Source organism: Leuresthes tenuis, unplaced genomic scaffold (genome assembly GCF_036924035.1).
Source record: "Leuresthes tenuis unplaced genomic scaffold, fLeuTen1.0.hap1 SCAF_15, whole genome shotgun sequence".
NCBI lineage: Eukaryota > Metazoa > Chordata > Actinopteri > Atheriniformes > Atherinopsidae > Leuresthes > Leuresthes tenuis.
This window is the reverse complement of record NW_027325369.1, coordinates 5,929,788-5,941,386: the sequence shown is the minus strand read 5'-3', so window position 1 is coordinate 5,941,386 and position 11,599 is coordinate 5,929,788. Positions and strand designations below refer to the sequence as shown.

Below are 11,599 nucleotides of genomic sequence, written 5' to 3'. Positions count from 1 at the left end.
GGGATAAACTTTTCTGTCTACACATAACAGACGACCTAGCAAAGAACCAAGCCTGGAAATATATGAAGAAATGAGGGGTGACTCAATACTTTTGCATAGTCCTGTAGTTACAACCTCAAACTTAACTTACCTCGTATTCTGGGTTTGAAAAGTTTACTTAGGCTGGTTCCTTTTTTTCCCCGGTGACAATTTGATTCAATTGAGCTAACCTGCTGCATAGCTAACATGCTAGCACGTCAACATACCAGCAATTAGAATACTGGTAAAGTTACAGCAAGTGTATAATCATATGTTAAACTTGTTTTAAACAAATTTGCACTTTTTTTTCTTTTTTCCTTTATCAGCAAGAATTTGACTCAACTGCTAGTCTGTTACATATTACCGGTAATGTCAACATGCATTTTTAGCACATTAACATTTAACATGTGGTAAAAAAAAAAAAAAAAAGTGTAATGGATGTAATTACAGTTAAGATTTTTTTTCTCTGCAATTTGTATATCAGAGGATTATCTTCTTACATTGCTTAAATGCATGTAATACACTCAATGCAACAATTCAACTTAATACACAAATGTGTGGGATGTGATATTTAGGATACTATCCACAGAGCTACACAGAAATCAGCCAAAGCATTCTAATTTTGTTTCTGCAGCTGCTTAAGAGTAAAAAAACAAAAAAAACAGCCATGTTTTATATATTAACATGTAAATTCAGCCTTAGTTTAACCAGATAGACATAGAAAAATTTTAACAGTCACTTTAGTGAAAGGCCACATACTGCTGCTTCTCAGCTCCACTAACAGTTTACACAACAGTAAAAAAATGCTGCATGAGCAGGCACCAGTTAAAACACCAAAGTACATAACAGTAGAAATTACATCGTAGTGTGACAGACACAAGTGCCCTTCCCTAGGTGTAACATTCCTTATGAAAATGGATGTGGTCAACATGCTAACATTATAAGTCACAGGAGATGGTTTGTAGATAGCTTGCTCTGAATTTTACACCACGGTGAGAGACATCAGTAGGTCCACTGGATACCAAAAATGAGCCACAAACTGCTTGACAGAGGTTCAGTGATGTTTTCAACACCTACTGAAGTGCACATTCACAAAAGAAATATTAATGCACACGCACTGTACAGTCGGTCAAAAATGATTTGTTTCCAAAGACTAAAAACATCTAAAAAAGGACAAAATAACTTCACCTTACAACAGCACTTAGTGTTTGATTTTTTTGCTTTTTTGTTTTGTTTTTTACTTTTTCTTTTTTTTGGTGGGGGTGGGGGGTGGAGGTTCAGTCTTTTAGTCCTGTCACCCCTCTAAGGTGGTATCCATGACAACTTGATCAGGAATAACATAACCCATTGGCTCTTCTGATGAACTTGGATCTCCTGCATCCAGTGACCACTGCTCTGGAGGGATGAAACTGTGAGAGAAGTAATTACAGTTATTTACTAAATAGGACATAAATCAGTACATTTACTCAAGTAGTGTTTTTATTAACTTCACACATGAGATCATTATCAAGTAATTGTGGAGTTCCTCAAGGTTTCACTCTTCAGCTTTTTCTCTTGCAGACCTCCAGCCCCAATCCCCTGTCCGAACATGTTCTTTTCTTGTTCCCTCCATCTTTTTCAACAGCTTCTCCCTTCATTTTTTCTTTTTTCTTTTAACATTTTCCTTTATTTATTCATTCCTTCCCACCAAACAGTAATTTCCTTCCCTCCTTCCTTCCTTCTTTCCTTCCTTCCTTTCTTCCTTCTTTCTTTCCTGTCATATTTTCGTTCCTTTCTTTCATATTTTCCCATGTTTCCTTCCTTCCCTCTGTGACCTAAAACCACAAAAAGCACTGAAATGCTTAATATGATGTTCTAGCTCAAACTGAAGCTATATTCCTCAAAAGTATATTATGAGTAAAACTTACTCATTGCTGTCGATTTGGGTCTCCATTAAACTTTGTGAGGAAGGGGTGGACAGAAAGGCCTGACCCTGCAGATGTCTGTCCAGGATGTGGCCCTCAGCTAGTCCTTGTGCAGGCATGCCAGAATCAGTGGTGATGGTCTGGTCAAAGTCAGGCTGCAGGTTAGATGGAGGTGGGGGGTACTGTTGCTGGTCAGAGAAGGTGTCAGAGTTTGGTGAGGAAGAAGCTGTTTGGCTGCTGCTGGATGTGTTCGCATCCAACATCTCCAGGAGAAGGTCGTACACCAGCACAACATTCTTCCTCTTCATGGTGGACAGGTGGTCCATGCCTTTGTTACTGTGGAGAGACAGAGGGCGACAGTGAGCTTGAGAGAGCAGAAATAGAACAGATATAACAGATGAAAGATGTACAATAAAATACTCTTTAAAACTCAACTTTGCCAGTCCAAGCTTTTATTTTACTAAAATCATATGTTGAAAAAGCTTCAGTTTCTGAACATACAAACTCTTTTTACCCTTTATTTACAGATAAAACAAATTAGTGAAAATTCTCCAGTTACAAATATTCATATTTAGTCTTAATTAGCATTAATCAGAATATTCAAACTATGTTATACAAAGTAAACCTTTTAAAACCCCAGATTTACATACATTTTGTTAAGGATTTTGTTATTTGAAAGTGTAAAAGAAGCATTTGTTTTGTCTCACATCTCATGGCTGTGCTCAATAAAACTGTAGAAGTTAATACATGAAAAAAGAGTGATGTTTCGATGTTACATGGATGTAGACATGGATGCTTTACAATGTGGACCATCAACATATACAAATGACGTATGCACACAAATGTCAGAGCAAACAAATGTGATCTCAGTAGAAAAATTAAAATCTTTGTAAACAAAACTTTATATATTTGTAAAGAGTGTATGCACTGAGAACTTTAACATTCGAAGTGCACAAAAGTTCCATTTTTAAATTTTTTTTTTACATTCCATCTAACTTTTTTTTTAAACAAATGCCAACTTACTTGTTTTCATATAATTTCCTAGATGAAAAACCTCCATAAATAATTTGTTTCCTAACACTGTAAACTAAATACAAGATGCCTTATTGGTTGTTTGAGAAAGTCGCCATGCACACTATATCTGCTCAGCACTTTACGAGAGATCACATTTGCAAGAGTGAGCTAATGAAGAAGACAGAAATAAAGTTGGCTGGTGAGCATGTGTGTTTTTTCAATCAACTTGTCTGGACCGTTTCCTGCCATCTCTGTCTGTACCTGACATGGCGGATGTGGGAGAGCAGCATGGTGAGGTGGCAGAGGCGTAAAGTCTGCTGTTGGGTCGACAGGCCCAGTTTGGAAATGGCCCACACCAGAGCATCAATCACTGAGTCCAGAAGACGCAGCAGCTTGTTCCTACTTTCCAGCTCCTCTGCTGTCTGAGGGGAGCTTGTGCACAGATCTGCAACAAACAGCACAGCAACAGTACAATTTAACAGTGGGATACTTTCACTGCATAAACAATAATAATGATGATAATAATGTACACCCTGTAAATTTTGGTTTGTGAGATGTATTGAATTGATAGAATGTGTTCACTCAGCCTCCACTACACTGTGGAGTGTAATGAATATAGTAATAATCCCACTAAACATAGATACTTCCTAGTTACTGAAAGTCCCACTTAGCAGATGACTCTCTGCAAATTGAAGTATGAAAAAAATATTTGTTTGTGAACTATTTATAAAAGTCTTGGGCACAATGGCCGAGTATGAGACTAAATGAGCCCTCAGAATCAATGTGTACTGAGCTTTTTCACTCAGAGCTGCTACAACAAGCTTCCTATCTTCTTGGTTCTTCGGATGCATTTTAGGAACTGAGGCATTCTCTAAGCTCATGTGTTGAAATTGATTTTTGCGTCACAGGTACGTGGACAGAGGAGAGAGGAGACAAGAGAAGAGCTTGGCTGCAATTAAATCTAACGTTAGCTTATAAAGCTGAAATAGAGACAGTTTAGAGACAGTGGTTTTAATATCATGTTTTGTCCATGATATTCTATATTATTTACAAACAGCAACCAAAAACTTTCTAGAACCAAACTCTTATGAACAGGTGCAGAATTATTGGACGGCCACATGGGCTTGGGCCTCCCAGTTTCTTCAATGGGCCAATCCTCAATTCCTCGGAGAAGGTATATTTACAAAGTTTTTATTTCTAATGGTTAAAAAAAAGACTAAGAATGTTTCCATTTCTAAAATAAATAAATAAAAATAGAATAGTTCAGTAATCTGTCAAAAATGTCATGGCATTTCCTTGTTCATATAGAGTCTCATATGTATTCACAATCCTCCACAAAAAATAACTGATGGTTTGGGTGTTGTTTTGTAATTTGTCTTTCCTCTTGTCCCTGCTTGTAAGAAACTGAAACTGCACTGACAATATCAACACATATCAATAAGTCAATATTGAGGCCCACTAAAATGTGCTTTGGCTCGTCCAAAATTGAAATCCAGGCGTAGAACAAAAGCTAAAATGTACTACATACTAATCCAGGTTTCTCATGTTCCTTCATCTGGCTCATCAAAGACCATTGAGGACTTTGTGATGGTGACTCCAGATGAAACACTCAAGGACAGTAGAGAGGTAGTTGTAGATCACCCTGTCCACCCACCACCAGGATAGAGGACAGACAGAGCAACTAAACCACAAGGTTCAATCTATCCAAAATCATAAATCTCAAAGATCTCTCTTTTTTTTCCTTTAGCTTTTAAGATTCAGTTTCACTTCCTGTATGTTCGTCTTTTTTTCCACTCCAGCTGCAGTGGAGCAGAGTCAAGAGAGTCTGGCAGAGGATCCTGTGTGTGCTTTAGGGAGGACACTGTTCAACTTTGTAAGGACATGCAAAGAGGTCGGTCACCTCAGTGAAACCTGTACAGTGTCTGCTGGTGGTGGGGGAACAGAGAGAGGACACTGTGACCGCTGGAAACACATACAAGGATAGAAAACAAAATCACTGCAGCACTTAAGTTTGTCTTCACAAGTCATTTAATCCCCGACCTTCCCTTAAAACAAAAAAAAAAGCAAGTAAATTTGGCCAATGTGTCTTCTGTGGGAGGATCAAATACACTTTACTATGCTGACAACAATAACCACATGGACATGTAACCCAGTGCTCCTTAAGTTTTATGTAAATACCTTTTACTGTCACAAACAATGGAAAGTCGCTGTAAACTTGTATACTACAAATCTAAAATGAACAGTGAGGTTATTTATTGATTTGCTCTCTCTAACCCTGGTCTGGTAATCCAAGGCTCTGTAAATGCTCAGGACCAAACTCAGGATTAATTAATGTGATGGGATTTCTTAGTTAGACTTATTTACTTATTTATGAATCGGCATTGTATAAATCAGTTTGGTCTGAATGATTTTTTTCTTTTTTTTAATCCTTGAGAAGATCTCCGCTGTGAATCAGCACAATATAAATAAACAGAATTTAACTGAATGGTTAGTAGTGGGGAATGGTGCCAATGGCTGGTCTCATATTGGATCCTTTGTCAGACCTTTGAGCTACACTTTTTAAGATCTTTTGTCAAATACAAATCAAATAAGATTTGATCAAATCTTACCCTGCATTCAGTTTTAATGACATGCAATATCATTTCTATGTTTTACTATTTCCAGTGGCATCTTAACATGTTAACATGTTACCATATGTGATGAATGAGTAAATCTTTTTCTCTTTTTCTTTGCGACAGAGTTTATGCAGCCTACCACTGGTAGCTTAAATGCCCATTTTTTAAAAAATATTTTAGAATATGAATAATTTCTTTCTGCCGGCAACACATTTTAACCCGTCAATGTCATTGACCCACGAAAGTTCCAGATTATAATGTCAGGAAACAGCAACAAATCAGAATGACAAACTGGGTTATGAAAGAAACCAAAAGTACACATTGCTCTACAGATTGCACAGGCTCAAACACCTGTCCTTTGGTGCAACCCCATTCCAGATATACTCTCATCTAACGGCATCAGTAAAACTCACTGGAGTTGAGAAGGATCATGGCCTTCAGACAGACATATTCCTCCCTCTGAAGCTTGAGTTCCCGAAATCGAGAGGTTGCTGCCAGCAGCATGTCAAAAATCTCCATGATGCCCTCCACACACTGTCCCTCCTCCCTGTAGAGACACAGAGTCAAAGGAGTGATATGAAGAAAATGGTTGAGTGGAAAGTCAGAGAAGAGAAGAAGAGGACAGAAGAGAAAGGTTTTGGAAAAAGGTACAAAAGGGAGATCTGCAGTGACAAGAATCAACATGAAGAAATGAAAACACTGACAGGTGTCTATCAGTACTTTACACCAATGAAGAATGATTGTATTGTATAATGCAGCATGGTTTAACAACACCATAAGCTGCAGCAACAAAATGGTTGTACAGATGAATCAACGGTCCACTTTCACCTTTTTGAAAGCAGGATTTAGGTTTCACTTGCTCAAGTTATGTTCACCTCATAAAAGTGACAAATGAAGGCTATTTAGATGCATACGAAGGCCTCTGGATGCCCAACTGAGGGATGATATTTTCACATTTAATGAAGAAACTGGACAGTGAGTGAAGATGGATGGAGAAAAGTGATTTTTTTCCAATGTGCTGTCTGAATGATATCCACAATTAGTTCCAATTTACCAGAAATGCACAATGCTTTGTTTAGTAAGAAAAAAACAGATGTTGACTTTGTAAAGACATTGGATAGAAAAAAATAAACTTAGAAATTAGCCAGTATCCTTTAGAAAGCAAACGATTAAAAGTTATTTTGTTTTTTTTCTTTTTTTCTTGATTTTTTTTGTCTCTTATATTTGTCCTGTGAAACCTCAGTGTCACATGTTGAGAAGCAACTGAACAATCTGGGTCTTGGGTATCTTTTTATTATCTCGCTAACCCCTCACAATTGATATCAAGCTTAGTCTTAGTAGTGTTACGACAGAGCTATCAACCCTGTAATTCAACACAGTTTCCCAGTTTGTTTCTAGAAATAACGAACTCTAATCCTAAACAACTATGTATACTATCATACTATAATGCCACCAGACAGCAACTCATAACTTGCGGAGCAGGTTAAGTTCACAGTAGTGGGTAAGAAGTAAACCACCTTCGTGACACTGAAACTATCAACTCAGGTTTGGAGCTGAAGACACCTTGCTAAGCCACTTTTTCAGCTTTGTAATACAGTCCCTGAATCTGCTCATGGGCACAACCACTGTGATAGTGACTGAGACAAACCTCGGATTCATCTAATCCCAAAACAACATTCTCAGTGCTGATTGGATGAAATCATACTGTCATATTATCCTCTTACACTTCTCACACCTACAAAATGAGAAATCCCACCAGCCAATTACTTCAAACTAGGCAATCCACAGTGTTATTATTCCTCAAACCTAAACAGTCTTTAATTTTCAATCACTATGACCAAAGAGCTAAACACCTGAAACTGTGATGTGGTGAAGAGTTTAAAAAAAAGCCTTGATGAGACAGAGGGACTTGTCTATTGACTCGTGTTGAGTGAGTGGATGGATTTGCATCCAGGATGTTTTCCTGAGCTGTCCAAGGAGTGAAGGCTACCACAGGACAACAGGGACCACTGCACACAGAAAATAAGGCTGTGTTATGAAAACACATCAAGGCTAACCTAAGCCTATAGTGATAGTTTCCGTGGAAGTCAGGAAAGAAAGGTCAAATACTGAACTCAACCCACCATTGTCCTCATATGATTTGCCCTCTAATAGACTCATACAACATTTTCGTTTGGCATTGAAAAATAAAGCTGTTGTCAACAAATCTATCAAAAAGACCAGAAGAAAAGAAGAAGAAAAGGCAAATGCATCTCAAGTTATATGCAAATACCCATAAGCCATACTCACCTATGAATGACAAATGCTTTTTGGATGATTATTTCAGAAATAATGGTCTGAAAAAAAAAATCAGTATGCAAGTATGCAAGTAAGCACAAGTTTAAAAGGGTTAGGTGTGCTCAGTTCAAACCATTAAAAACAAAAAAATAAATATAGTTTCCTAAATTATACTGTACTTTCAACCACCAGAAAAAAAACTTTTGCCTGAATGCTCTACAAAAATATTTCCCTGGAAGCTGCTGGCAGATTACAAGACATTTACTTTGGTTCATCAGCAAACCCAAACTGCTGGTAAAGCAGCCCTAATTATGTGTTTGCTGTGAATACAGCGGGTGAACGGCAGAGCCAAGCACAGACAGCCTTTGTCTGGCTAAAGTTGAAGGTCAGAATGGAAGAGAACAGCAGAGATAAAAGATTTTTTGGCAGCAAATTGAGCTACCAGTTCAGAGCAATCAGAGATTAAACCACAACAAATGTCGCAAATATTTAGTGTATGAGCAAACTCCCTCTTTTACAGCTTGATTTCTGCTGATCAGACTATCAATTCGAAAAACTCACCAGTGTTGTGGGAAACATGGCAGCTGCTCACAAGACTCACATTCAGGAAAAGACCAGTTCAATCTAATTTATTGTTTTCAAGGATTAAGTACTACAAGGCTCCAATAGAGGCCAGAGCTCTTATTTATCCTGAGCAACAGAAGTTTTTGGTCCATCAGCGCTGCCCTGATGTGATAGGTGATCTGACCATTTATTTTTCGGCTCTTGCTGCAATGTTTGCTCTGAACTTACAGAGCTGATCAGTTTTTGTTCTGTTTGTGATTACAGGTCTGAAATAACCAAATAAAAAATATTTATTTTTCTTAGCTTCATTGATGAGTGTACCAGTTTTACAATTGGTAAAACCTTCTTTACCGTTACTTTCATTGCCTGTTTAGTTGTGGTGTAAATGACATCTCGATTCACAAATGACATTTCAGGGGACTCTCAGGATCCATTCATGGCTGAAAATGGGAGTGGAAATCAGGTTTGTATGCATGTGCATATGGTTTCTCGATGGTTGAGATTAGGAGAAGAGAACCATACAGCTTTATAAAACTGGTGAAAATAATGTATATGCACATGTCTGCCTTTGCATAAACATAATTTTTAATTATGAATCTACTCACTCTTTTGGGCATCTGGCCTCTTACCCAGCTATCCCTGATGTCATTGCGCAAGGGGCGCAACCCTGGACGAGTCATCAGTTCATCACACAGCTGTCTTCTAGTTATCCTATTGTTAATTTGGTAATTTGTTTTTTCATTAGTTTGGTTTCTGGTTTTCTAGCTTGGCTGTGCCTTTTATTTGTTACATTAAAATCACCAGTTAAGTTTCCATCAGCCTCTGTTCTGCTGTTCTGCATATTTGGGTCCTCTTCTCTTCATCACCGTCAAACCTTAACATGACTATAGCAGCAAAACGCCCCCAAGCCCCTTGGATCTTCTCACTGCATTCAATATTCAGCTCTCAGTGTTGATTTTGTGATGATGATGTAACTTCTTACATCTTACAACTTCTTACGAATACATTATGCCCTTTCAGAAAAGTCGCTGCACATGGAATATATCAAATCCCACTCAAAAGAACGCCACAACAGGAGCATGAATCATTCAAAAATGTCACCTACAGCCACTTGTGTGCTTACCAAAAGACATGAGTCAGTGTTCCGTTGGATGCTACAAGGTCACGATGTAAGACTGACCCTTAGACTGCAGATGCAGATGCATGGTGTAAAACTTCCTCACCTGTTTAGTTTGAAGTCTGGAGAGAAAATGAGTTTCCCAGGATGGTCCACCGACCTCCACATGAGGCCCAGCATCAGGATCTCCAGCCAGCAGCACTTCAGCAGGTGGATTTGGTCACCCAGACTCAACTCTACAAAGCCTGAGGACAAAGCACAAAAAGAAACGAAAGGGCAGTTTTAGATCTAATATCCATATTCTCCCTGTAGTTAGAAAATTTTCACAGTAACACATTTAAACCCTGTATTAAAGGCAGAATTATCTTAAGAAGGAAACTGCTCTTCCAACTTTGATGTATAATCTCTATTGAGGTGAAAATTACATTTAAACGATAGAACATATAGATCATGGCTTTCCAGAGACAAATTGAGAAATGATCATCGTGATAATCATCTTCTCGTTAATGTTAATGGTGGACATTTATTGTCCACAGATATAGACATTCTGTCAAATAACTTCCCTTGTGGTATGACTACACTGGTTACACTGATTTCAGCCAAGAATTTGAGGGAATCGCAGAGCTGAAGTGGTGAGGAGTAGGTTATCTGTTGGATTCCACAATACTGTTTTGCACTTCGGGGTCAGTGCCAAACATTTCAACATACAAAACTGCTTTCATCAGGATTTTATGATTCAATCTGGCCTCAAAGGTGGTTGAGCTGCACAGGTGAAATGAAAGACTCACATGGCACTGCTGTTCTATCTGTTTATGCCTGAGTGGTTACCACCCAGCAGAACAAAGGGATAAGACAAATTAAACTGGGTGCAATTTTTGAGTATAAAAGCAAAAGTATGATAACGTGTTGCCTGTAAAGACTTTATTCTGCAGTAGACACTGCATCTGTTTTTAGCTCTTCAGAAAAGTATGAATAAAACGTATGATCTGTATGTTCATTAGGGTAACAGTGTTTACTGCAATGAGTGGAAACACAATTTTCCAGATTAGAGATGAGTCTTTTGATGCTCTGTCAAACACGGACGTTTTCCCTTGTGCTGTTTAAATATTTGATCCAGTTTGGAGTTTGATAAACAAAGCAGGGATCTTTTCCAGCATCTAGGGTCTTTCAGAGGGTCTTTTCCTTGCCCCCTTTTGTTTCTACTGAAAAAAAAACTTTTAAAAATTACCTGGAACCTTTGGACTGGACTTGCAGTGCTGAACATGCTGGATTGTTAAAGTATTCACAGTGTTTTTCCTGGGAATACTAAACCTGTCTTTCAACCACAGCTCAGAGAAACTTTTAGGCATACCTCAGAAATATGTGTTACTGTTTGTGAACAATATTCATTAATGCTTGCATTATTCAGGTGAGAAGACAAATGCACACTGAGCTTTGGTGGTCGAGCATACTCAAGTATAAATTAAGAAACAGCCCTTTGATCCTGGCTAAAGTGAATCAGAGGGATAAAAAGTTAATCACTGATTGTCACAGTGATAACACACAAATAAAACCAGAGAAATGTGTAACATTAACAGATTTTCAGTTGATACAGCTGAAGCTCCAATACTTGTTTCCTTCCCCTATGTCGGTTGCTTTGACAAACTCTGCCAGCCAAGCGTTTTATTTTTACTTAAGCTGACTTAATTTGCCTAATCTACACTGTACTGTAAACCTGAATAGAACTGCAAAAAGAACCAAGACTGAAAAAATTGGAGCTCCTTGGAACAAATAACTGTGGTCAATTAAGATCTGGGTGCTTTTGGTCAAAATGCACCTTTTTAATAGCTTCTACAACAAAGAAATGGAATGGTCATCCTGCCAGAAGGTTTCCCATCTCTGCAGTGGACTTTCAAAGCTTTGTGAGAGGGACTATTGAGTCCTTGGTTACCTCACCAAATAAGGACCTTCTTTTCTGGGTTACTTGGTGTGTTGGTATGAGGATTATGCTCAGCTCAAGGGTGAGGTGTATGATAGTGGTTCAGGGAAGAGAACCAAGAGAGACTAACCGGCACAGCTGTGGGAAATTTCTAGTCTCTCTAGTTATACAC

At 38.2% G+C, this 11,599-nt stretch overlaps 1 protein-coding gene across 3 annotated transcripts in view; it reads right to left on the bottom strand.

The window, feature by feature from the left end:
• esr2b (estrogen receptor 2b) overlaps positions 1-11,599 on the bottom strand; it is a 33,029-nt gene continuing 21,430 nt past the window's right edge. For all 3 annotated transcript variants that reach the window (XM_072364749.1, XM_072364751.1, XM_072364750.1), the window contains 5 exons: positions 9,616-9,754; positions 5,965-6,098; positions 3,198-3,381; positions 1,926-2,258; positions 1-1,427 (listed from right to left, as the gene is read on the bottom strand). In XM_072364749.1, the coding sequence (XP_072220850.1) occupies positions 1,313-1,427; positions 1,926-2,258; positions 3,198-3,381; positions 5,965-6,098; positions 9,616-9,754 (905 nt within the window). In that variant the 3' untranslated portion in view covers positions 1-1,312. The remainder of the gene's footprint in view (positions 1,428-1,925; positions 2,259-3,197; positions 3,382-5,964; positions 6,099-9,615; positions 9,755-11,599) is intronic.